This window comes from Tiliqua scincoides, chromosome 2, assembly GCF_035046505.1.
Source record: "Tiliqua scincoides isolate rTilSci1 chromosome 2, rTilSci1.hap2, whole genome shotgun sequence".
Taxonomy (NCBI): domain Eukaryota; kingdom Metazoa; phylum Chordata; class Lepidosauria; order Squamata; family Scincidae; genus Tiliqua; species Tiliqua scincoides.
Window position 1 is genome coordinate 150,159,910 of NC_089822.1, and position 26,774 is coordinate 150,186,683.

The window sequence follows — 26,774 nt, forward strand, 5'->3', positions numbered from 1 at the left end:
CAAAGGCATGCTTCAGCAGAACAGCAAAGAAAATCCCAAACAAGGTTGGCGCAAGAACACAGCCCTGCTTCACTCCGCTTCGGATGTCAAAGGGGTCTGATGTGGAGCCATCGAAGACAACAGTGCCCTTCATGTCCTTGTGGAAAGATCTGATGATGCTGAGGAGCCTGGGTGGACATCCGATCTTGGGGAGAATCTTGAAGAGGCCGTCTCTGCTGACCAGGTCGAAAGCCTTCGTGAGATCTATGAAGGCTATAGAGAGTGGCTGTCATTGTTCCCTGCATTTCTCCTGCAGTTGTCTAAGGGAGAATACCATATCAGTGGTGGACCTGTTGGCTCGGAATCCACACTGCGATTCTGGATAGACGCTCTCTGCAAGTACCTGGAGCCTCTTTAGTGCAACTCGGGCAAACAGCTTTCCTACAACACTAAGGAGAGAGATGCTGCGGTAGTTGTTGCAGTCACCCCTGTCACCTTTGTTCTTGTACAGCGTGATGATGTTTGCATCCCTCATGTCTTGAGGTACTCCACCTTCTCTCCAGCAAAGACAGAGGATTTCATGCAGCTCAGTGACGATGATCTCTTTGCAGCACTTTAGGACTTCAGCAGGGATGCTGTCTTTTTCAGGTGCCTTGCCAAAGGCAAGGCAGTCCAGGGCCACGTGAAGTTCTTCTAGGTCATCCAGGATTGGGCGCAACAGATGGAATGCTGGGTGCAGCACTACTCTGAGCTATATTCCAGAGAAAATGTAGTCACCGAAGAAGCACTGAACAACATTGAGTGCCTGCCTGTGCTGGAGGAGCTTGACAGTGAACCAACAGCTGCTTAGATCAGTGATTTTCAACCTTTTTTGTCTCATGGCACACTGACAAGGTACTAAAATTGTCAAGGCACACCATCAGTTTTTTGACAATTGACAAGGCAGACCATGCTGTTGGTGGGGAGCTCACATCCCCATTGGCCCTATTAACAAATGACCCTCCCGCAAACTCTGCAGACCATTGCAGCACACCAGTGTGCCATGGCACAGTGGTTGAAAATGCCTGGCTTAGACAGTGACAAAATTTGTTAAGTAGATCCTGGTTCCAACACGTATAAAAGACTTCCTGTCATGCAATACAAACCAGATTTCTTTTAATTTCTCAACTATTTATCAGTCACTGGAAGTCACTGCATAATATAGATTGATGGGAGGGGAACCAAGTACAACTTATCTGTGGGGTGTCTCTAGTTGCTGCTCCATTTAGGACTGAGGAGATCATGCAGGCCCAGTCACTCCCCACAGGCTTCTGATACAAAAGCTGTTCCTCATGTAGTCTTCTCATATTGAAGCCTTGTTGAATTACCTCTGAACAAGGCAGAATACAACATTTTCACTTACCAGCTATTATAGCATGGCAGTTGCACCAAGTCTGATATACCCCTTAATTTTCAGAAATCCAAATATATGAATACTTTGGCCCCAACACACCTAAACCTAAAAAGACAGCTATGAACCATATCACCAACACAGGCAAAAATCCAAATTAACATAAGTGAACAAACCCACAGAAACCTCCAGGCACCTCACTGTAACCCAGGCCAATTACTTCTTTTGTCTGCAGCAGCAACAGCAGCCAGTCACAACATTTACTTTGCTACCTGGGCAACAGTGACTTTAGATCAACACCTCAGGGCACAAAACAGTCACAAATGGATCCCACCCAGTGGGTGCAGGCAAGGTACAGCCATCAGGGCCTGGCAGAGGCTCAAACCCAAACCCTGAGGTTAGCAAACAAAAGATAAAACACAAGAATATTCATTCACTATGTAGAGAAAGAGAAACTCCCAGTAATGACTCACAAACAACAAGATACACCAGTATCACTGCTCCACTACCTAAATTGTGCTTTCTGACTTCCTGATGGATATTAACAGTATAGCAGACCAGTCATAGCACATGAAGGTCAATGTGAATTTTTCCATCACTGCAACAGCTATGCATTCCAAATAAATTATTCAAGTTGAATGCAATTGTCTAATTTGCAAAATTTATTCTGAATAGTGCTTCTTTAACACACAAATTTGAAGAGAGGTGCTGCTTGTTTGAACATAATGTTATTACAACGTCTCTGTCCTGCAGTTGGCTTTCAGATGCTCTTTAAGAACACAAGAAGAGTCCCGATGAATCAGGCCAAAGACCCATCTAGTCCAGCTTCCTGTAACTCACAGTGGCCCATCAGATGCCTCAGGGAGAGCACAAGAGACCTTGCCTCTGGCATTCTGAGGTAGCCTACTTCTAAAAAGGTTTGGTACCCAGAACCAACTATGATCAAATGTCCAATGGCATCCATAAATACCCTCTGCAAGCCGGTTTGGCATGCTGAGGCTCCAGAACATCAATCCTTGGGGTCAGGCGTTCCCCAGTTCCTGTTGCCCGGATTTGGATGGCACTCTAATTACAGTGGTACCAGCAAAAGCACAACCCAGAATGCCACCCAATACTGCCTCAAGCTTCCCACCTCTGCACACACACACGCACGCACGCACACACACACACACACACACACCTATTTACACTATCTTGCACAGTTTCTTCAACTGCAGAAGTGCAGGACTTCTGGTTTGAAGAAACAGCACCAGGCGCAAGGAAAGGAAGCAGACGATCCACTTTCAACTTGTTTTAGTGGGTGAAAAGTGGATCAATAAGGCTTATATCCACAGCAAGCTGGAAATGGTGGCAGTAGCAGACATAGGGCACAATCCTAACCAGGTCTTCTCAGAAGTAACTCCTATTTTGTTCAATGGGGCTTACTCTCAGGAAAGTGTGGTTAGGATTGCAGCCTTAAGATGACAGGCACCCCAAATCTACCACCCTTTTGCCTACCCACAATCTGCCACTGATGCAACCTGTATCACCTAGCCCAGGGGTCTCTAAACCTCTTGGCCAGAGGGCCGCATCAAATATCTGGCACAGTGTCAAGAGCTGGGAAAAAAATTAAATAAATACATTCAAGAAGGAACTTAGATGAATGAATAAATGAATGGGCTCAAACAGTGGCATTCTTGGGGGTCCCTGCGACCAGGGCAACCCCCAGGATTCTGCCCCCCACCCCCTGTTTCGCCCCCCTTCTCCATCCCCTGCGCACCTGACCCGGAAGTAATTGTGGTGACGTCATCGTCACCGCAATTACTTCCGCGCAGCTGCCTCCTCCGTTCTCCCTTTGAAAACAAGGGGGAATGGAGGAGGCGGCTGAGGCCCCCACAGAGCCTTCCGCGCTGCGGGGGTCTCCATAGCAGTGGTCTGGGGCTGCTTCCAGCGGCCCCAGACCGCTGCAGTGGAGACCTCTGCACAGCTGGTAAGCTGTGTGGAAGGCTCCGTGGGGGCTGGGAAGAAGCACATGTCTCTTCCGAAGTCGGAGGGGGTGCATGCCACTTCCCCAGCACCTCAGAAGGATGCCTTCCAAGGCGCAGGTGGGGCAACCCAGGCCAGGAAGCTTTCCCTGCGCCTTGCAGGGATGTCCTGCGAGGTGCAGATGGGGCAACCTGGGCCAGGAAGCAGCACACGTCCCCTCCGACTTTGGACACCCTCAGAGGTGGAGCAGGGGCCCCCAGGAGCGCTCCTGAGAGGCAGCGAGAAGCTGCCTCCCAGGCAGCGTCTCGGCACCGACTGAGCCGCCCTTCTCCCCTCCTCCTTTATAGGAGGAGACGAGATGGGTGCTCTAGAGTGTCAGTGCCTCTCTAGGGCACCTGTCTCCTATCCTCCTATAAAGGAGGAGGGGAGCGGAGAGGTGGGGCGGCTCAGTCGGCACCCAGGCGCTGACGGAAAGGCAGTAAGCTGCCTCTCTGCAGCGCTCCTGGGGGGGTGCAGGGGCAAGGCTCTGAGGCGCCCCTGGAGGGTCAGCGCTTGGGGCATTTGCCCCATCTGCCCCCCCAGGTATGCCAGTGGGCTCAAATGTCCAGGACTTCTCCAAGCATGAACATAGCTCAAGAAATAAAGCACACACTTAAAGGGACCCCCATTCCCCCACCCCACAAGCACAACTCTGGTTGTGTTTGGTCAGCTGGGCCAGAGGCTCTCAGGGGATCAGAGGCTGGCTGCAAGCAGGATAGAGGCTTGCCGCGGGCTGCATCTGGCCTCCAGGCCGGGGTTTGGAGATCCCTAACGTAGCCTAACAGATGGGCTACTCTGAGTGGCACAAATCACTGTTTACTCCTACAGAACTAAGGATCCAGGCCCAATGTTAAAGTACTTATCACTGCACATTTTCCCACCCCATCTTGTGTGCTCCCTGGGGCACTTGGTGGGCCACTGATTGGAATGCAGGAAGCTGGACTAGATGGGCCTATGGCCTGATCCAGCGGGGCTGTTCTTATGTTCTTATCCCCCACTCAGGGTCATATCATGAGCTTAAGACCAAGTCAGGTATTATAGAATAACACATTTATATATTACTTTGGAACACCACAACTACTAAGCAAGATCTACAAGCTTTGTCAAGGCAATAGGACACAAAGCCAACTTACAAAGATATAAAACTTCTTATACCTTTTTGGAACCTGAACAGATCTGACTCAGTTCACCTTTAGTTTGATGGACTACAGGAAGCAAGCAAGTGAATGAAAGCATCCCTGGAGTGGGAGTTGGTGGCCAGGTACAGTTTATATACTACTGATGAATTCTTCTCTCTCGTATACAGACAAGACAGAACAGAGCCAGAGATGTCCACCCACTCAATAGAGACTTCAGAGCTAGTCTCTAGAATGCCCTTTGCACAAGGCCCTCTTGTCTTCCTGCAATTGTCACTGTAAATCTCATCAACCACAGTACCAAAGGAAGTGTTTACTATTAGAAGTCAGAGCTGAGTCCTCCCATGCATTGTTCCATTGTAGGAGGTATTTTAAGTTTTAAAAGTCTGGAGTCAATGTAACCCAGGGACTGCTACGTCCTCAACGTTTCTTTGATGTTCCTGCAATCAGCAGAGAGTGGCTTCTCAGAGCAGTCTGGCCTTAGACATTTTCACACCTGAAGCAAGAACTAAAAACAACATCCTTCCACCCTTCCTTTTCAAAATGACATACAGTGGTGGAAGTTGGAGACAGAAAATGACGCTCCTCTGGAAGCCACTACCCAAAGCCTGCTGCTGCATTCATGGAAATTGGTGTTGCTGATTGTACCCATGACTGTCTGGTTCATTCATACATTATGCTTGCCCATAAGAATGTATATAAGTGTTAAGAGGATACATACCTACAGTCTGGAATCCCCCTCCAGACCAGTTACGGATCCCCCAAGCTCTTCATTCAGCAAAATAGTTGCGTTTATGATATTGGAATGAAAAAAGCACAATTTTCAAACCATGAATGGATTTTTTTAGCCATAGACATTCATGCCTTTGCCTTATTTGAACAGATTTCAGTCAGACAAAACCACTGAAGAGAGATTTTCTAGGCCATTTGATCAACTAAGTGAGACATACACTCCCTAGACAGGGAATGGGCTTTATCCCATCTCCATATTCCCATTTTGGACATCTCACTGAAAGTTATATCTCACTGATGTGAGGAACAAGAATGTGCCACTACTTGTTATGTTCCATACCTCCCATTGGCAGAAATTATAAAGTATTGTTGAATTGCTCAGTTTTTTGTAACTGAAATCTGAAAACAAACACTGAAAACAAACAATAAATAAATTTGTACTGGCAAATGACAATGTGCCCTCAAATGGCCGGCACCATTCATGCTCTCTTTCCTTCGTACAAGCAAATTTATATTGTCTCATGGCAAGTCTGGTCCTTCTCTGAACAATTTTATCTATGCACCAGGACCGGAGAGGAAATGTATACAGAGAGGCGTTCTGAGCAGCTGCCAGCCAGTTCTGGAACTTCCTCTCCTTGGAAGCTGGCCAACATGAGAGCCTTTGAGAAGCACTACAAGACTGATCTGTTGAACAACTAGACCAAGCTGGCAGACTTTCCCAAACTTTTGCAATGGTTTATACATTTAAAAAAATACATGTATGTATTACATTAATGAATCAATGGGGCTTCAAATACAAATTGTAAGCTCTTTCCACACCCAAGCTTTCTCTCATGCATGGTAAAGAGGAACTAGGGAGCTTTCCCAGTGGCTTTGTGACTTAAGAGGATGTAGCAATGAAAGAGCAGAAGGGGAAAAAAACTATATAATTAATGGAAGTATCAGTTCCTTGGATACTCATACGACTACACTTCTTCCACCTCATAGATGAAACTTGCTTAAAGGCTAGTAAATGCAGAACCAGACATTGCTAAAATAGTTCTCCCAGGGCTGCTTTAGGAAGATGGGACTAACTTATATAACATGCAGTGCAATCCTATCTTGCCCCAGAACAGGCAGGCCAGGAGACCTGCACTGTATCCAGCGCAAGACTGGGGCCAGAATTGGCTCAGCCGGAGGCAAGGGGAAACTCTTCCCCTTACCCCTGGGTAAGCCACCACAGCCACAGTGGGTCTCCTCGGACCTGCACCACCTCAGAAGGTGACTCAAGTCTGAAGAGAACTTGAGTGGCTTTGAACCACTCAGCACTGCTTGGGGAACGGGGTTGGGATTCGGCATAACTGCTGGATCCCAGCCCCGCCTCCTGCTCTCCGCCCACCATCCCCCTGCCATCTGCCCGCCCTCCACCTGCCTCAGAACACCTTGCTCCCGTCTCCTCCCCAGACCCCTGTGTTGACTGAGCTTGGCCAATGCAGCCTTCCTTCCCTGTGTTGGCGTGGAGGCTGGATGCAGCCTCCGAGGGCCAGCACACGTCCCTACGCTGGCTCAGCCAACTCACAAGGAGGCGCAAACGTGCTCTGCAGCACATTTGTGACCCTTCTGGGCTGGCACAAGGGACTTGTGTAGGCCTAACCAATCATTAGGATTGCGCTCTTGGTTGTAGAGGGGTTTGCATTATTTAAGAACAAGGGCAGAGGTTCCCAAAGTGTGCATCGTGACACTCCAGTGTGCATGGGGAGACTCACTGGAGTGTCACAGGAGGCCAACTGCATGGCAATGGGACCACAACACAACCCCACCAACAGCAGCAGGCAGCTCAGGTCAACAGGCACAGTTCCTGTGTGTAGTTTTAGCATGCTTGAAAAGGCCTGCCCACTCACCTTGAGCCTCTTACCATTGTTTGTAGGGGCACATCTAGCCTCCCAACCCAGAAGTGGCAATGACATCATCACGCAATTGCATCATGTAACATTGCCACTTCCTTCCAGGTGCCAGGGTGTCATTTGGTAGATTTGGGAAAGTATATTTGGGAAGCACTGGTCAAGGGGAACAACTTGAAACCTGAGCAGTGGGTAATTCATCTGTTAATTGGACCTCTCCAGCATGGCTAACTACTGACCAGTTTCTAACCTCCCCATTTGGGACAAGGTGATTGAGTGCATGGTGGGTGTGGCTGAGCTCCAAAGGGTCTTGGATGAAGTGGTGGATTACATGGTTCATTTCAGCCTGGTTCCTGGAGTGAGACTAAAATCACCTCCAACACACTGGTTGACTATCTACACTGCAACATAGACAGGAAGAGAGCATCCCTGGACTGTTTGCTGGACTTCTCAGCAGCTTTCAGTGCCGTTGACTGTGGTATCTTTCTGAACTGCCTTGTAGGATTGGGCCTGGGCAGTATTGCTTAGTGCTGGTTCCAGTTCTGTCTTTGATGTTTGGGTGCAGAAGGTGTCGCTATCAGGGGTGTAGAGGCCCTGGTGCATCGCTCCCTTCCTGCTTTTGGAAGGGGGGCAGTAACATCATCAAGCTTGGCGCTCCAGTTTCCCCTTCTTCCTGGTCATCTCCTTCTGTGTCCTGCCTCACAGCTCAAACACAATAAAAGCCAAGCTCCATGCAGCTCGGCATTCCTGGGGTATGGCAGTGATGTTTGGCATCATCGCCATGCATCCAGAAGAGCCAAAGAGCTGCCAAGCAGCAAGCATGGACTGTGCAGGACTGTGGAATCCTTAGTGGGACTATTGGCCCCTGCCTTTTGAAAGGAAAAAGCTGGACCCTGGACAGGAGAAGGAAATAGGGTGCAGAAATATAAAGTGGTCTCCCCACTTTCCATTTTCCTTCCCGCATCTGACTTTGCCTTTTCAAAAGGCACCAAGCACAGGAAGGAGAAAGAGCTGGCAGGGCAAAGGAGCAGCAACTGCAGCTGTGACCACAGCCTTCACTCAGGGTAGCAAGATTATTCCAACAAATGTTTTGCAGCCCAGGAGGAGGGAGGAAAGAGCCTTTCAGCCAGCCAGAGGGCTGGAGAGAAAGCCATCCTGCCTACACTGGAGGGGAGGGAGAACAAGCCAGCCCAGACGGAAAGGGAGAAAGAAGCCATGGAAACAAAGATAATAATAGGAAATCAAATAAAACAACACCTCTCTTCCCCCTTCAAACAAATGCCAGCAGCATTAGCAGCATTTTAAAAGCCTTAGAGGAAAATTCTGAGTAGCAACACAATCCAGTGGTGAAGTGACTGAAATATGAATCATCCATAGGTTTCCTAGTATGAGTCTTGCTTCTACTATGAACTCACTATATGGCCTAAAGGCAAGCCACTGCCTCTCAGCAACAGCCACCATATGGGAAATAATAACACTGACCTACCTTTCAAGATGACAACAAAATAATATATGCAAAGTGCTATAGAACCTGAATGCGTTGCATAAATTCTGGTGAGCATACGAAACCCCCTTCCACTGAGTCAGACCCTCTTGGTCCATCTAGCTCAGTATTGGCTTACAACATTGCAGGGTTTCAGGTCAACACAGACATTTCTAATACAGGCTTGAGGGTAGGGAGCAGTGTGCTTCTCCGCAGAAAAACAACTTCAATACAATGAAGGAATGAGGGGAAGACACTGCCCTAGACATAAAAGCAGCAATGAGAGAAACTGAACCATGTATGAAATAATTCAGGGCTTGCGTTGTGCATGAAATTATAAGCCCCCCTGTAAACATAGCTGTGTTTTAAATTATCACCAGCAATTCACCAGCAATTATCACCAGCATCACCAGCAATTCAGCTTAAAATAGTTTAGCATGGAATCGGCTCTGTCAAGCAGGGGATGCAGAGGAAAGGATTTAACTTGCTGGAAGATCAACCTGCCCCCCACAGTCAGGGCTTTTGGTTAACTCTTCCATTCTGAAATTTTTCCTCATGTGGTTTCGTTTGGGGTGTTTGACTATGGAAAGGTCACAATAGCTCCTACACATCTACGTGTACCATTATGTTCCTGGTCCTCAGAGCCTACTACTGGGTACCTTGACCTTCACAGTCCTGGAGGGTTGGATTCTGTCCCCTATGTTGTCTATCATCTACAAACCGCTGTGAAAGGTCATCCAGAGAACTGATGAGTCACTAGCATGCCAATGACACCCAGCTTTACCTCATTACATCATCTGATACCAGGGAGTTAGTAGAAGTTCTGAATCAGGGTGTGGAGGTAATAATGGACTATGGAGGGTGTTGTTGACAGATTGAACCTTAAGCCAGATCACGAAGAGGTTCTGTTGGTCAACAGGAGACCTGATCTTGGAGGGGAGATTCAACCTGTTCTTGATGGGTAGCACTTCCTTTGAAAGGCCAAGGTGTGTAGCTTAGGGAGGGAGCACCTGCAGCTGGAGGGAGAGGTGGCAGCAGTAACGAGAAGCTTTATTTATTCAGTGCATTTATACCCCAACTTTCCCTGTGACAGTGGACATTCAAAGCTGCTAAGAAAATGCATAAATATACATTTGTCCATCTTCTTCTGGTGTACCAGCAATGATGCTTCCTGGGGAAAGAAACTCAGACTAGGTCAGTGACCTATGCCTTGGTCATCTCTTGTTTTAGACTATTGCAAATTGCTCGCTATGGGGCTACCTTGAAGATAATCCAAAAATAGGAACTTTTTTTGTGCAAATGCTGCAGCCGGATTGCTAATGGGGCTGCATGGGGTAGAGTGGGAGCATGCAAGGCCCATTCTGTAGGAACCACAGTGGCTGCTCATTGGTTTCCAGAGCCAATTCAAGATGCTGGTTCTCAACTTTAAAGCCTTATATACTTTGGGCCCTCAGTACCTTCTTGTTTGGTGCCATGTAAAACTACCCAGCCATTAGGATCTTCTGAGGAGCTCTATTCCATGTGCTACTGCCTTGGAAGGTATAATCAACATACATGCAGTAAGGGGCCTTCTCTGCAAAAGGCCTCTACATTTGGAATGTGCAGAAAGCTTCCACTCTCCACATAAGAAGAGCCCTGCTGGATCAGGCCAAAGACCCATCCGGTACAGCTTCTTGTATCTCACAGTGGCCCACCAAATGCATCACGGAACATACAAGACAAATTGACACAACTGCATCCTGGTGCCCTCCCCTGCAGCTGGCATTCTGAAGTAACCTACTTCTAAAATCAGGAGCTTGCTCATACCCATCATGACTTGTAACCCATGATGGACTTTTCCTCCAGAAATTTGTCCCATTCGCTCTTAAAGGCATCCAGGTGAGATGCCATCACCACTTCCTGTGGCAAGGAGTTCCACAGACCAATTACATGCTGCATAAATAAATAATTTCTTTTATCTGTCCTGACTCTCCCAATGTTCAATTTTAGTGGATGTCCCCTGGTCCTGGTGTCTATGTGAGAGGGAAGAGTCTCTCTCTGTCCACTCTATCCATTTCCTGCATAATTTTCTGTCACCATCATGTTCCCCCTCAGGTGCCTCTTTTCTAGATAGAAGAATCCCAAATGCTCTTCAGTCCCTTTCCTCATAGGTGCCCAGTAATCATTTTGGTTGCTCTCTTCTGCACCTCATCAATTTCCTCTGTATCCAGAACTGGATGCAATATACCAGGTGTGGCCTTACTATTGATTTGTACAACAGAGTTATATTAGACATCTTATTCACATCTTTAGAAGATTGTTCAAGAAATGTACTTGGTCCAGACTTTTGATCTATGATCATTAACAATGACCAGTGTTTTTTGGTGCTGTAAGAACTGGATAGGCTTTATCTTTTGAAGTTCATTTCATTGTTTTTTTTTAACTGTACAGATGCAGTTGTGAATCACTCTGGGACCATATGGTGAAGTGCAGGATACAAATGTAAATAGAAAGTTTCTAGAATTGAAACCTGTAATGTACCTGATGGAGGTATTGTCAGTAAAACACAAGATCAGCAGCTCATCTCTTACTTAGGATAAGGGTCTGCAAACATAACACACACCCATCTGCATTGACTTACAATAAGCTTCCAATCCCCCTTTAGTCTTTAAAGATACAAGTAGCCTGGGTTTAGTTTAACTTAAGAGGGAGTTTTACAGCCAAAAGATGAGGTGATGCCTGACTCCAAGTATTGGCTCTAGCAAAAACTATCAGAAGACCTTCAGTGGCCCCTGCATTACCTGCATTCAGGACAGTCAGAGAAGCATCTTTGTGGAAACGGAATTGTCAATCTTCCATAGGGTTGGAATACTTTGACAGGCTCACGCTCAACTGCGAATATGGCTTTTGTATTACAGGTTTACTAATGTGTCAAGCATTTATTATTGTTTGAAGAGCAGACACTGCTATGGATTTTACAACGGGTGGCTTATAAAATAAAAATACATCTCCCTGCCTATATAAGCCCTCCTTATCCTGTGACTGGTTAAGAATGCTTACTACAGCTATTTGGTATGATAGGACCTCCCCCAGTACTCTGCCTAGCACTTCCAAGGCCCTGGTCCTGCAGAGATCAGTTAGGCTCTCTCCCACAGCATATTTCAGAACAAATCAAATACTTCTCCCCCTCCCCACCCAGCTCTGGCCAGATTTGATGCAGCTGAACCGCCTTCTTGTATTATTCTCTATTTTGCTGGCTTCAGGTGCAGTTTTTAAAAAATTGTTTTATAGCTGTTTAAAAAAATAAATTCTGTAAGTCACATTTAGAGCCTCTAATATGAGGCAGAAAGACAGGACATAAGTGTTTTATTATTAATAAATACCTCCGGACATGGGAACCCACTTTCAAATCATTCCCCACCACTTGTATATGAACTACAGACAAATCTGAGGCAGCCATGGAAACTGCCAAACCTCTGGCTAGCATCCTTGCAGTATCTATGGGACAGAACCTGCCCTGGGGCAGATAGGCGAAGAGACACCAAAGCTTTGATCTCTTTCACCAGCTGCTTTAGGAACTGTAGCCTGTACACACATTTCCCTACACCATGCTGTTAGTGAGGTCAAGGTCAATTATGCTCTGCACCTGGAAATGTAGATTTGAAACATGACAATCTCAGTGCTTCTTCAAGTGAATGTTCTATTCTCTCCGGAAGACCTAAAGATGAAACAGGCAGTTTCTAGAGCCTGCACATATCCATCTCAGTTCTTTATCATGGGCAGCTGAATGCTTCAAGGCAGAACAAGGTGCAGGTGAAAGAACTCCTGGTTCATTGGAGGGTTCAGAAAGTTCTTATCTTACCTCAAGACACAAAAATCATACAACATGCGAAGTGGCTGCTTTGGCCAGCCCCCGAGGCTCCCCATCAGTAGTCTCTCCATCAGTCCACTACTGCACTGAATAAGCACCAAACTATAAACAGAGCCAGGCGTCATCACAGGAGAAGTTGCACAACCTTCATTAAATGAAATATTAAAAGAAGGGAGGGGAGGCACGCAATTACAGGAAGATGTTCATAGACTGCGGGTTGGAATGAAAGGAACCCACGTACATAGAGCTTAAAGGCAGCAACTCCCTGAAGACAAGGCAACGGGAACATGTGTCGAAAGCTGATGTCAAGCAGCAGCACTGCTGCATTGTAGACAACTTTTGAGTAATGCTCTATTTAGAGACAACAGTGCTTGCATAATAGCTGATATACTTTAGTCTCCTCCATATGGATTTGTTCTAGGGCTGCTTTTCCATTCTCTTTTGAGATTGCCAGTCACTGGGAAATGCTCCATGGAGAACACAACACCTTGGGGCAGGAACATGTTCTAAATCCTGGAGGATAAAGCACAAGCTGATGCAAGGAAACTCATGGCCAAACACACACACACACACACACACACACACACACACACACACACAGCGCCAGGCAATCACTTCTAACAATCCTGTTCTCTGCATCAGGTTGTAGATTTTTGAAAACTCATCAGTGCCTGGTTATTAAATTGATAAACAGCACCACAGAGTAAAATAAGAGCTGCAGAACAAGCAGTCATCGCTTGGATGCAGTCTAGGATTGCAGAATGCTGTTCACTGTATGTGCTGCTCTAGTAATACAGACCTTTTACAGAGATCTGTTTCCCAGAATTCAGCCTCTACACACAGGAACAACCCTAGGTAGACATCATCCCCCCACATGCTTCAGGTTCCAAAGGAGGAAATGCATTTTGCCACTGACCAAAGGTTTGTGACTGGAGACCAGAAGGCAAAGGCATTAGAGACACTTTATTGTTACCACCTGCACTGCTCCTGCTGTTACCACTGGAGGAGTCACACTGTTGGGTACACAGGATTCAGCTGAGAAATGAAAATACTGTCTGTTCTCATACAGTAACTAGAGGATTTAGATTCTTTATGGAGGCAGGACAAGTGAGCAAACTCCACCTGTCTTCAGCCAAACTAAGGACTAACTGGAAAGTTACAGAGGAAAGCAATCTACTTAGTTCCATGGCTGCTCTCTAAGGGCACTTTGCACACCTGCAGTACTGCCTCTGTACAGCTGACAGACTCTGATTTTCACTAGCTGTTTTTGTTCCTGAATGCTGGCAGCAAAAGCACTCTTCAGATCCACTCTCCACAGGCACAGGGATGAGGTGTTAACAGCCCCAAGGAACTCATTTAAAATCCCCATAAGGGAGTTGGAAGTCTGTACAGTACCCATAACAATAATGGGGAGAGCCTGATGCTCCTTGCCATTGGATCAAAAAAAGGAAGATCAGTAAACCAACCAAGAGCAATGAGATTCAGCCATAGAGGGAGGGAAGGGAGAGAACAAGATCAACACATGCACTCTCAGCCAAGGATGAACACCTGAGGACAGGACTGCCATCTGGTGGACATAGTGAATACAGCAATATTTAGTGAGAACTAGGTACAGGCAAACCCACTTAAGAAATCACTTCCCCAAACTATTTAGCTCTCTGGTATAAAAAGTTGTTTGAGTGGTGACAGGACTAGCTGCATGTGAGAACACCAGCATCACAGAAAGGAGGACTTGGTGTGTCAATTCAAGGGAGTTCTATCCAATTCATTGCTTAGTCTTCCTGATGCCTACAAGAGTAACGGGGGAGGGGTCCAGATATGGCACTAAAGATCATTGTCTTAGGGGGAGCCTAATGGTCCATATGAGACTTGTGCTGGCACAACACAACGAAGATCAGACATTCTGGAAACAAAGCTGAACCCCAGCTGAAAACCTAGAGAAAAGATACTATACTTTAATATGCCCAACTCCCACAATGCCACTCTGCAATGGGGCAGGGCAGGGGTTAAGAAGAGAACACTCTTTTTGATTGTGAGCTGCTGACTCCAGATAGGAAGGTCACCAGCTACTGTAGCTCCACTCTTGCCACAGAAGCCATTCAATATCACCCTCTCAATTGCTCAGCCACAGAGAAAAGGCTACATGACTTTAGCACATTACGTGGGTGCAAAGGTCATGTTCAGCACAGACCAGCTGGCTCACAAGGATGGATAACTTGGAATAAGACAACGTGGATGGATGGCAACTGCAAGGCAGCTCATGCCCAAAATTAAGGATGCCTGAAGCCATGTGACCTGGGGTCAAGTCTCCAACATCATATAGGGCAGACAAAGATGTCAGTTTACTGGGATCCAGCCCCTTCTAAAGTTCAGGAAGAAAAAAAACCCCATTCAGGTTTTTTATAATTTCAAGGAGGGGGAGATTTAACCCCATGTAGGTAGCATTGACTTGCCATGTTCCTATCTCTCCACTTTGTTACACAAGAGCAAAGGAACCACAGCTACAGCAAGGAGCTCCCACCACTGAACAGACAACATATGCCCTTCTGTTTCAGTTCATTGCAGAGATGCAACAGGGCTGGGGAAGGCATCCAGAAGCTGCTTTGCAACTATCAAGGTCCTCTCATTTTGAGAAGTTCCACACACAGGTTTCTGGAGGGAGAGGAAAAAAAATGAGCGGCCTGTGCAGAATTTAGGTATGAATCCTTACAAACATTTTAGACTCCTACCCCAGTAGGAGACAGGCCTTGTTTTCTAGAGGTTGAGCCTAGCAGCCTTACAGTGTTCTCCTGCGCATAGAACTATGACTGAATCCATCTAAACAGCACACTCTGAATGTGGGAAACTCTTCTTATATCTCCATCGCTACCAGCAGAAGCGATGCTCCCATTTGAGTCAAACTAATTCAGGTTCGGTTCAGTGTTTGGGAAATCCATTCCTGCAAAGAGAACCCACTCAGAAAAACCAGAGAACTGAAGAGAGGCAAGTCAAGAGGAAGACCAAGAGGATTCCCCATAGCTCTTCCTTCAGTGCAGCGGAAAGCTCATAACTGTTCGCAGTGCCCACAAGTTCAAAAGGGCGGCAGGGGCTTAGGCAGAGTTAGCAAGAGGCTAGGCTGGCATCCGAGGCAGGGCTGCAGCTGAAATCTGGTTCTGTAGAAAGCATTTTGGTTTGAAGGGTTTGACAGTCACTGTTTAATCCAGAGTTTAAATTACAAAAAGAAGGGTGTGCGCACTATCTTGATATGGGAAAAATAACCAGTTGTGGCTCCCATTCTGCACAGGAAACCTGCTCCAGCATGGCTCTCTGGTGCCAGGAGAATACCCCAGAAGCCTCTCACAGCCCAGGCATGCTGGGATTCCAGGATTCCCTCCAGGGATTTCCCAGGAAGTGGAGTTAAGATGCTGCCACCAGTTCTGGCTTTGGTTTGATTCTGACGGGTGATGTTTCTGTGGAAAAAAAATACATTAAAAGAGTATTTAAGAGTTAAGTCACTCTGGTACAGTGAGAGCAGCCCATACTCAAACCAATGATTTGTCTGGTCCTGCTACCATCATTGGAGATTATGGGGTCTAGCACACTTTTCATCCTACTCAGGGAAGATCAAAAATTTTCCTCCATGGCTGTATACTTGTGTCAGTCTAAGAACAGAGCAGCAATACTTGCTAAGGTCAGCAACAAGTAAGTGAGACAGCCCTTCTCCAGCAGGCTACCAACATTCCCTAGAGAGACTGAGCCTTGCCAAGAGAACACTACAGTTTTATGCAGGTCCCTCAAGTTACAGATGACAAGGATAGCTGCGCTAGTGCTTTCATGCAGGAGCCGCATGTCCTTTGGTGGTGCTTTAGCGTAGCTGTGATAGCACTGGACCAGCAACAGCCAGACATTTTGAGATGTTCATTTCAACTTACATCCAGACCCCTGGAACCTAACTAGTACATACACAGGGGACTTGGTGTACAACTGATGAATGCTACGACTATCCATGCCCACCTGAGCTTTAGTCTTAACCCTCAGAAGGGGGGAAGAGATTCTGCTGTGAACAGAAGGGCAACAGGGCAACAGGGCAATTTAAAAACAAAGAAAAACCCAACATATATTCATTCCCTACTCCAATAAAACTGAACACTCCCTTTGGGATTTAAAAAAATTATCTTCCTTCCACAAAAATAACACATACAGGTGTCAACATATATACATCCATACTGTATGTTGGAACATACAGGTTCCAACATATATATATATATATATATATAAGGAAAAAGGATAAGACACAGAAATTCACACAAACACACACAAAATACCATATTACAGGCTCTGTAAATAATAGGCGGATTGTAACCTATTTGTTTAAAGGCCTAGAAATTAGTATGATTGCACGGTCAATCACCAAGTATGATTTATTACAGGAATTGATGACAATCACTCCCAAGCACCCGTACTTAGCTATGCTTGTGTATGACAGTTGGTTCTTTTGAAAACATGTATTTCCAGGTCTTACTGTTGCAGATAAACTTGAAAACATTCCTGCTTAAAAGTCAAGAAGGTTCCTTTGGGGCTCCTTATGGTCCACAGCTGAGATCAGATGCTCTGTACACCTGCTAATGTTTTGACCAGCTGTTTTTGTATACCCCCTCCCATCCTATGCTTATATCTCATCCCACTGTCTAATTAGCATTAAAGATAAAAACAAAAGCAGATATATTGCTAAGGCTGCAATCCTATGCACATTTTCCTGAGAGTAAGCCTCACTGAACACCATGCGCCTTACTTCTGCATAGATATGCATAGGACTGTAATGGAAGAGACCCATTAGTGGTGCGTTTTCTAGCTGTCAGATCTGGTTAGCACTGAGCTTTACACTCTCAGAGCAATAGAGAATTTGGTGGGAGCTAGGAAAGTGGTTAAAGTTTTTATCTGTGTTTTGTGCCTTACTAGAAGAGCACTGTTATAACTACAGAATTTACCCACTGGTAGATGAGAGGCACTGCAGCACAGTGATTAAAGACCTGAGCTATAAATTGGTCAGAACAGGGTCAACTCTTACCCTGAACTTTCTCCATCAGTTAGGCAAACCATATTCCTTCAGCATCAGTGGCAATGGCCGCTTCTGCCACTTCCCCCTAACAATATGGCACAATGACACTGACCTACTACTACAGTAACAATTATAGTGTATTGAATACTCTGAAGGTTATTCAATTTTTTATTTAAAATGGGCAGTGATGTGACACACTAATCAGGAGGGAGGCCAATATAAGCATACTAGAGCATTGTGTTCCCTTGATACTGCTAAGCTCCTTTGTGAGGCTTCCACATGTTCTGCAGACATGGCTAGTTGTGAATTTGATTGTGCACAATGAAAATACCACAGTGAGAGAAACAAAGATAACCCTACCTGGAGTCTTTTCTGGGAGGGGCTCTGAGGGAACTTCTGGAAGATCGATCTGTTCCTGCAAGAAGACAGGGCACACTGTAAAATTCCTGGTAGAAAATGGTAGAGAACTGTCCTTCCAGATGTATTGGAAGGCCTCAGGAAAGAGGCAAAAGAAAGAGGTACGAGGAAAGAGCAAAAGGTTGAGCTATAGTTGGGTTCCAGAGTTTTGCTTTCAGCTTAACAAGGTTCTCACCAGACTCAGGCTTCCCTAGAAAATTACTCTGCTTTGTTGTGTTAAATCAAGACCTACTGACCTGAGAACACAGCAGTGCCCATTTGAAATGCTCACTGTGGATTATGTCCAGTGCAAAAGTTTCTTCTCGTTAAATATACTTGGACAGGACATGCAACAAGATCTGTGGTGGGGATTGAGATTAGGCAGGCACTTACAAGAACCACAGCCAGCCACCAACCCACAGTTCCAAAGATGTAGCACTCATGCCCCAGGACATTTTCTTACAGTGATCAACAACACAGTGTAGCAGCATCAGCCTTCCCATATTTTAGCCAGAGTTCATCGGGGCTTTACTCTGGATCATGTGATACAACAGCAAAAGGAGAAAATGTTTAGGAGGAACAGTACTTTTCTGCGTAAAAACACATCTTTCTAGCAAAATAGGGATACTACCTTGGAAGAACAGTAACCCCTTTTTAAAATTTCTGCTGAAGGATTAAGCTAACTCTTTGAAGGCTCAGAAAGCAAATGCAATCAGCTATAATACATCTCTTCGGCAAGGTCATATCATCTGCTAGTTGCACAGAATGGGAAAAAAAACTTTCAACCTGATGAAAAATTATTACTTAAAAATGAAGCTCAGGAGCTAATAACTATGGCTGGTGATTAATACTCACCTGAGTGATGGCATCTAATTCTGCTAAGATGGCATCTTCATCCTCTTCAGTGAGGCTGCCAGCCAGTATCTCGTCTATTTGCTGCAAAGGAAAAGTGCAGACAGGTTGGTGAACTATGCCACACTAGCAAAACCCACAAGTAAATTTGTAGCACTTATGGACCAATGCATGCAAGAGGAGAAGTACAGATCCTGCAACTTCACTTTCAGGAGTTGAACAAGGCAAGTCAGGAGCTGCCTTTAGGTTCCGAAAGGGTCAATTCCAGAAACAGAAAGTTAGCAGGCACAACAAAAATACTTTGAGCAGCTAAATGGGTGGTAGAGTTGATATAATAAAACACAGTGGACTTTTAGGGGCATTCCAGGAAAAACACATGGAGGCATTACATACCCTCTGGTACTCCACAGCTTCCTGGGTTTCATCCATGATCCTTTCAACTTCTTCTATTGACATAACCTACATAGGGGAGGAGAAATCCACATACCACATGTAAAGGCTGGACAGAAGAGAGACGCAAGTAAATCTGTGATCAGTCTGAAACAGCTCAGGTATTCTGGCTCATACTCACCTGATGCATCTTATTTAAACACTCATTGCCAATTTTGAGGCCTTCAATTACTTTCATCTCGATTTGGGTGAATTCAATATCCTGGACCTGAAGGAAACAGAAGTCAACAGAGGGATCAAACCACTCTCTGTTCCACCAAAAGGCAGCAAAGAAATCAGTTCATTGCACTGATGCTGGGGTACGTATGCCACACTTGCCAGCTGCTCCCACAGAGTCAATTGGAAAGAGGCAGCAAAACTGGCTGGCTCAGTGCAAGAGGTGCCTCAGCACAGGCCAAGGACATGCTGCTACTGGCCTTCCCACAACACCACAGTGCCTGTGCTGCAAGAGCCAGTCTTCCCTGCTGGGCCACTGCTAGGTGGAAGTGGCTGTGTAGTGCTTGCATCTACTCCCTTTAATTTGACACATTTATATTCTCCTTCACCAAAACTATTCTCAACACTGCTGGTCCGTCAAACAGGAAGCAAATATCAAAAAGCAAAACAACAATAGACTAAAGAGCAACACAACAGCAGGTACAATGTCAAACTTTCTAGAACAGTGACCTGGAAAGCAAGAGGAAATAAAAGCAATAGCAAGAGAAAATTAACAGAAAATTAAAATTTTGTCTGGTATTAAAAACTCAGAAGAGTGGGCAATAGGCTAATGGATCCAGGAAGAGCATACCAAAGATAAGTTGCCACAACAGGAAGACCTTTTCACCAGACACCTCCTGCCTAAACTCAGAAGGCGGAGCAGAAGGAGAAGATGACCTTGGCTGTCCCTGGTTGCAATTTCAATGAGGTGAAGTACACACTAGAAGTGCATTATGCAGCCCTGAACAAGTTACAGGTAAGGTAACTAGTCTAACATTACTGCTTAAGGTTCTTGCTGCATTAGTAGCAATGGTAAATGCTTTAGAAACATAGTTGCTTGAATCCTTAGGTATGCACATCTGTTCATTATGAAAATTATTTATCTGTATAGAGCTGCTTACACCACTCATTGGGAACCTAGGAGGAAAAAACAGTTAAATAAAAAACACAATGTACTTGGAATTTTTCAGCTAACATTAGTATGTACCAAGTCTAGTTTGTCTTAAATGTAAACACAATGTAGTAGCTTAAAGATACCATGGTTTTTAGAAGCCCTGAAACAATGAAGCTAGTTGCAACTTGAAGGCATCTCCGATAGTCTCACATACCATGCGTTCCAGGTTGCTAATTTGGTTTTCTGTTTTATCCAGCAGTTGTTCTTGATACCGCTTTTTCTTCAGTAGCAACATGGCTTTCCTAGCACAACAGAAAAAGAGCATTGATTGCAGCAAGAAAATCTTTTCGTTTCTGTACTGCCTTGCTGGTCCAGACCAAAAATTCATCTAACCCAGCATTCAGTCTCTGATGGCATGCAAAAAGACACCCTGAAAACATCACATATAAGGAAGCCCCATTTTTCACATATAAGGGCTAACAGAAACAGATGCACCCGTTCTCTGGGAATTTGTTTTGATTAAAAAAAAAAATCAAAGTTTATACTATGGCCATCACAACATTACGTCGCAATTAATTCCATACATTAGTTTATAATTCATCAAGTACATTTTTTCATCTGGTTGAAGGTTCATGAGAACCCATGTCATGATCATGCTGATATATTGAGAAAGACTTGATTTCTCTGAATGCATACTTTCATAAACCTTTATCATGCCTACTCTTTGTTCTGACTTTTCCTAAAGTGCCTCACCTTCTTAATACAATGCGCCTCCCCCCTGGCCATTTCAGTTGCCCCTTCCTCACCCTGACTGTTCTTCAGCATTACTACACCCTTCCTGAGATGGTGGAAACCAACACTGCAGCTGCCCGGACCAAAAGATACTGCTACAAGGTAATGTTCAGACACCAAAGCGATATTTTTTTCCTGTGAAAAACTTACATTATAACCCATTAAAGTAACCCATTAAAGGTAGCAAAAACTCCTATGTCAAATCTGAATGGAAAGTAATACTGATTTAAGCATATATCTTTGCCCTTTTATCTTTTAGAAGTGCAAAAGCAAACAATGCATCGAGATGTGACCAGTTTTGAAAAATGCTCCAGGGCCAGTTGTGTTATAATCCAAAAAGAGTAAGGGCTCTCTGTAATTATGCAATAAAGGAAGACAGGCTGATGCAGAGGAAGATGGTCAAAATACTGTATTCCATTAGTACAAACACCATTATCAGTAGAGATATCAACCAGGCTGTGAACCCCATTGTGCTATGCAGCTTTGAAATACTTCTCTTGTTAAAATTAAAACACACACACACACACACACACACAAAATACGAAACTGAATACCATTTCACTACCAAGATAGTTCTCAGCCATACTTCTATAACTGGAGATGCCAGAGACTAAATTTAGGATTACTGCATGCAAAATATTTGCCTTACCACTGAGGTGTTACACAGTTTGAGCCAGGGGAGTTAGAATTCTTCAGCAGTAGCCATGCCAGACACTCACAGTGCAATCCTATGCACAATTACCTGGGAGTACACTCCACTGAACAAAGTTAGACTTACTTCTGATTGCACCCTCTGTGTTTTGTGTTCAGAGAAAACGTTTGACCCAGACTGACCACGACTACAGTTGCAGTTTCCCACAGGTAGAATACGTATGCACCTGCTATGATCATGGGAACCACTTCTGGGTAGCTGTGGCAGTAACAGTAGATAGCCAGATGGGCAGGGATTGCACTGAGAGCCCCCATAACTGCAGATTCACTTATCCGCAGGCTGGGTCTGTGGGGCCCCCCCAAGTTGGCTACCCCAAGAAACGAGGCCTCCAAAGGGTCCTCTGAGCCCAACAGAGGCTGCAGACATCAGTCCACAGTCTTTGCAGGGCTCTGACTGAGACTTTGTTAAAAAAAACAAACAGGCAATTTCTGATTTCTCTGTGAAACCGGAAGTGACATTAAAAAGGCATAAAGAGGCCCAGGGAAGCCCTCAGCCCCCAGGGAAGTCCAGCCTTATAAGGCATTAAAAACATCACTTCTGGTTTCACAGAGAACCTTTTTAACAGAAAGGCTCAATTTGCTGGGCTGTGAAGGGTGGGGGAGGAGGCATTTGACCGTATCTGCAGTTTCACTTAACCACAGGGGGTTCTGGCATGGAACCCCTGAGGATATGGGGGCACACCTATATTACAACTGTCTGAACTAGCCCATTAAACAAATATAATTGTATGGAAAAAAATACAATTTCTACACTCGGTGACCAGTTCTCACTCACTCTTTCTTGCCATCTTTCAGTAGCTGTCGAGCAACAGTTCTCTCCCGCTCCAGGTGCAGAGATATCCTTTTCTGATATTGCTTTAGTTTGTCCCGCTGCTGTTTCAGTTGCTAGAGAGGCAAGAAAATTGGTAGTCAGACAAGGTACTAGCAAGCGTTACAAAGCGAAGTGGTATCTTTAAACAGACTTAACAATAAAACCAGCAGTGCTGTTCCTCATTGATATGATTATCCACATTGGGGCTTGCTGCAGTAGAAGCTGAATGTTATGCAGTGCAAAGTTTATGGATTTCTGATACTTTATCGCTTACATCAGGGGTGTTCAAACTTTTTGGCAGAAGGGCCACTTCATCTCTCTGACACTGTGACGGGGGAGGAGGGGAAAAAGAATTAATTTACATTCAAATTTGAATAAATTTACATAAATGGATATATTAGAGATGGAACTTATATGAATGAATGAAGGTCTTGCAATAGCTCAAGGCCTATAAAAGGCCTTGCAGAAAGCAAGGCCAGCCTTTCCTTTGCTGCCACTGCTGCATCACAGACATGAAACAGCAAGCAGTGGAGGGAGCCCTCATCCCACAGCTCACATGAGAGGTTGAACAATCGGCCATCATGCTGAGAGCAGTTGCATCAGCCCAGCGCGCGCTCTAGCAAGTCTCTGGAGGGCCAGAGGCTCACTGGAGACTCCCTGAGGGCTGGATTGGGACTCCTCGAGGGCCACAAGTGGCCCCAGGGCTGGGGTTTCGGCACCCCTGTCCTACATTAGAAAAATACACCTCAAATGTCTATTATCATTCCTATTGGTGCTTTCTTGGTATTTTTAATCTACTTCTCCAATAAGCACCCCAGTTTGATGGACCTTGTTGTCTGCTCTCAAACAGCAGCACTATAAAACCATCAGAAGTTGGTTTTAAAAAAATCCTTCCTCAATAGAACAATAGATCCTGAGATGAGATTCAGGATCTTCCAGGCTTGCAAAATAAATACATGGAATCCGATATTGAAGCAAAGCATTCAAAGAGAAAACAGTCACTCATATCTGTTCCTAACAGAAAGGACTGCTAAGAATCTTAAGAAATCAAACAAGGGTACATATTTAAATAGGAACAATATTAAGCCAAGTATCTTGCCTCTGGTCATTACCAGACAGTACGCTTTAAAAGAACAGAGCACTAGGGCTAGCCCATCCTTGAGGCCAAATGAAGTGACTGCCTCAGGCAGCAGACTGGTGGGGGCAACCTATTCTGTCCATCTACTTGCCTCCTATGCTCCTCCTTCCACTTCTTGGATTGGAAAAGGAAAAGAGACTGCAGAAGGGAGGAGTGTGCAGAGCTGGAACATTGGATAAAAGGAGGAACAGAGACTGGCATGTCATGGGATAAGGGGGAGCAAAACTTGGTAAGACAAGCATCAGGTAAAACTTGGTAAGACAAGCATCAGGTCTTGGGTCGGTCTACAGAGCATGATTCCTTGCTATCGATGCCTAACTGCTGTATCCACACTTCTTTCCATCTCCATACATTATTTTGAAATTTTCAAAATATACCTCTTTTGGTGAACTATACCTGACAGCAACAAAGGATGCAATTGGCTTTCCAGTTGCACAGTCCAAAGCACAGCAAAAACTTTATACAGACTATGTTGGAGATGCTCACACAGTAGCATCACTACCAGAAGAGCACTTCTTGCACCCTGTTCTTAGCTCTCAAATTTCAATAGCCCTTCCAGCATTCTAACTCCTCCCTCCACCCAATAATTTATTATCATTTTACATGTATTATATGTGTAGAGCACTTGTAAGAACCCTCTAAAATTGTTCATTTAACCAATTATAATCTGAAAGTCAGATAATAGGCTTGGAGCTAAGATTTCAAGCCAGGTCTCCCCACTCCATACAAGATATGCTATCAACTGGTCCAAAGTGACTCTCAAAAACCCACCAGTTCTCAGAACTCCAAAAGCACTGAACTCTCCCTCCTTCATACACACACTAAATGTTTCATTACTTTACACAATGCTGTTCTGTTTTGTATTGTGAAAATGTAAAATACTACTTTTAACTTTAAAGCAGTAAAATGCTGCTTTAAAAAGTCTTCCATCTGTTTCACCTGTATACTAAGCCAATTTGGGGAAACTTATCAAGAGATGTTGCATGGGGCTGCCCTACATGTGAGGAACCTGATAATCTCAGGCAATCTACCAAATTTTAGGCCTGGCCAAAACACAAGCACTTTGTGCAAATTTTAGCAGTGCCCTTAACAACTGTTCATATATTTGATCTTTATGGAGGCAGGGATGAGGATCCTTTCATGACTATCTCAGTGAAACATACAGCTTTTCAAAATCTCACATTAATTGTCTGAGGCTATACACACTTTCCTAGGAGTAAGGCCCATTGAGCACAATGGGGCTTACTTCCAAGTGGATATGCACAGGATGCTGCTGAAAATGACTACTTGCCCTATATGTCTAGACAGGGAAGAACTGAATGCCCTATGATAATTAATATTTGAAGAGTTATTTGGAATCCTTATTCTCCTTCAACCTCCTCCTTAAGGGCACTCTGTTATGCCTATCTTATGCAATCCAGCAACTTGCACCCAATGCCTTCCACTGAGTTTAAACGGAAAACCACAAGAGCTTTCCCAGAACCAAATCATTATCACTGTATGCGCTACACTCATGGGTGCCAAACAGTGGGTCGAATAGCATTCATGATGCCTTGTGAGGGTTGGAAGTGATGTCATTGAGCAGGAAGTGACATCATCAAGCAGGTCATAATAAATATACACTCTTTTCTCACAAGAACTCATTAACTTCAAATGACAGAAGAGAAAATGCACTAATCTTGATCATATTTTCAAGATATGCAAGTGCCCAATTTTCACATGGGCAGCTGTGACAGCTCAGAGCAGCTGATGGTGGTGCTGGGAGAGCCCAAATGCTAGATAAAGATCTTCCGCAGGCCAGGTGTTTGAAACCTCTGCACTACAACATGAGTTTGGGCTACAAGTGGGTTTGATGCTGAACAACCACTATGGTCTCCAGGTTCCACATCCCCACCATACCCTCTCTTGGTTGCTTGTCTCTTTTTAAAGAGGAGAGGGAAAAGGAAACGAGCCACTGGGTCAAAGGAAAACAAACTTCCTAAACAGCTACGTAGAGGAGTATATACCAGTGTATCTCAACACTGGCCCTCCACTGTACCACTTCACACCATCCAACTATTTGAAGTACCACTGGAAGTAAGCGGCACTGACCTCATTGTCAGTTTTTCTGAGTTGGGAGGCCAGACGGGGTGCAACAAACACCAGTAAGAGCTCAGGGTGGACGGGAGGGCTTTTCGAGCATGGGGCGGCATGGAGCCCTGCCCGCCGAGCTGAGCCTCCTACCACAGCACGGGCACAACCCTAACCAGGTCTACTCAGAAGTAAGTCCTATTTTGTTCAATGGGACTTACTCTCAGGAAAGTGGGGTCAGGATTGCAGGCTCTGTTGTGGTCTGGCAGTAGTGTCCAGGGGCCCCACCACTTAAGTACCACTGGCGGTGCCCGTACCACTGGTTGAGAACCACTGGTGCAAACTGGCAGGGGGGGGCTTCTCTCCCCCGCCTGCCACAGCAGGAGACACCGCAGCCCCTCTTGCAACTGGTGGTCGCCCCAAGCAAGGAGGGCACGTGCCTGGGCCCCACGGCAAGCACCAGGGCGGCCAGAGGGGGGCAGCGCTCCCCTGCTGCAGCCAGCCTGGGCGAAGCAGGGCGGGTCCTGCCGGCAGCCCGGGTGCAGCTCCGCCACGCTGGCTGCAGCAGCCTCAGTGCGCGAGCCGCAGACATCAGCAGCCCCTCCCACCCGCGTGCGGGGGGGGGCAGGCGGCGCGCGAGCCTCTCACCAGCACGGCCTTGTCTTGCTCGGTGACCCGGCTCCGCCGCTTACGGCCGAATAGATTCCCCATCGCCGCGGCCCCGCCCGCGCGGCCCCGGCCTACTTGGCCCCACCCAATCCCTGCTTCTCTACGGCACCCGCCGAGGCTCCACATTAGCGAGGACGCGGACGCGGAAGGAAGCGAGCTTGACGGGCTGCAAAGCAAAGGGGGGAGGAGCGGGGCTCGGGGAAAAGGGCGGGGTTTGCACCAAAACAGACAGGAAAGCGGGCCAATAGGAGAGAAGGGAATTCTGGTTCGTGGCTGACCTGGGCAGCTTGCTCTGCCGTGAAA

The 26,774-nt window shown here is 45.7% G+C and overlaps 2 protein-coding genes across 2 annotated transcripts in view; both read right to left on the reverse strand.

The window, feature by feature from the left end:
- The window catches only part of BAIAP2 (BAR/IMD domain containing adaptor protein 2), a 186,408-nt gene extending 173,885 nt beyond the window's left edge, over positions 1-12,523 (reverse strand). The window contains exon 1 of the mRNA XM_066618511.1: positions 12,446-12,523. The gene's annotated coding sequence lies outside the window, so the exon portion shown is untranslated. The remainder of the gene's footprint in view (positions 1-12,445) is intronic.
- An 874-nt stretch (positions 12,524-13,397) lies between these two features.
- CHMP6 (charged multivesicular body protein 6) lies at positions 13,398-26,551 on the reverse strand. The gene is made up of 8 exons (XM_066618512.1): positions 26,451-26,551; positions 22,559-22,668; positions 20,495-20,582; positions 19,312-19,398; positions 19,134-19,199; positions 18,744-18,824; positions 17,853-17,907; positions 13,398-15,903 (listed from the first exon to the last, which is right to left on the reverse strand). Exons 1-8 carry the CDS (start codon positions 26,511-26,513, stop codon positions 15,851-15,853), a joined length of 603 nt encoding a protein of 200 aa, XP_066474609.1. The 5' UTR covers positions 26,514-26,551; the 3' UTR covers positions 13,398-15,850.
- Between the last annotated feature and the right edge of the window lie 223 nt (positions 26,552-26,774).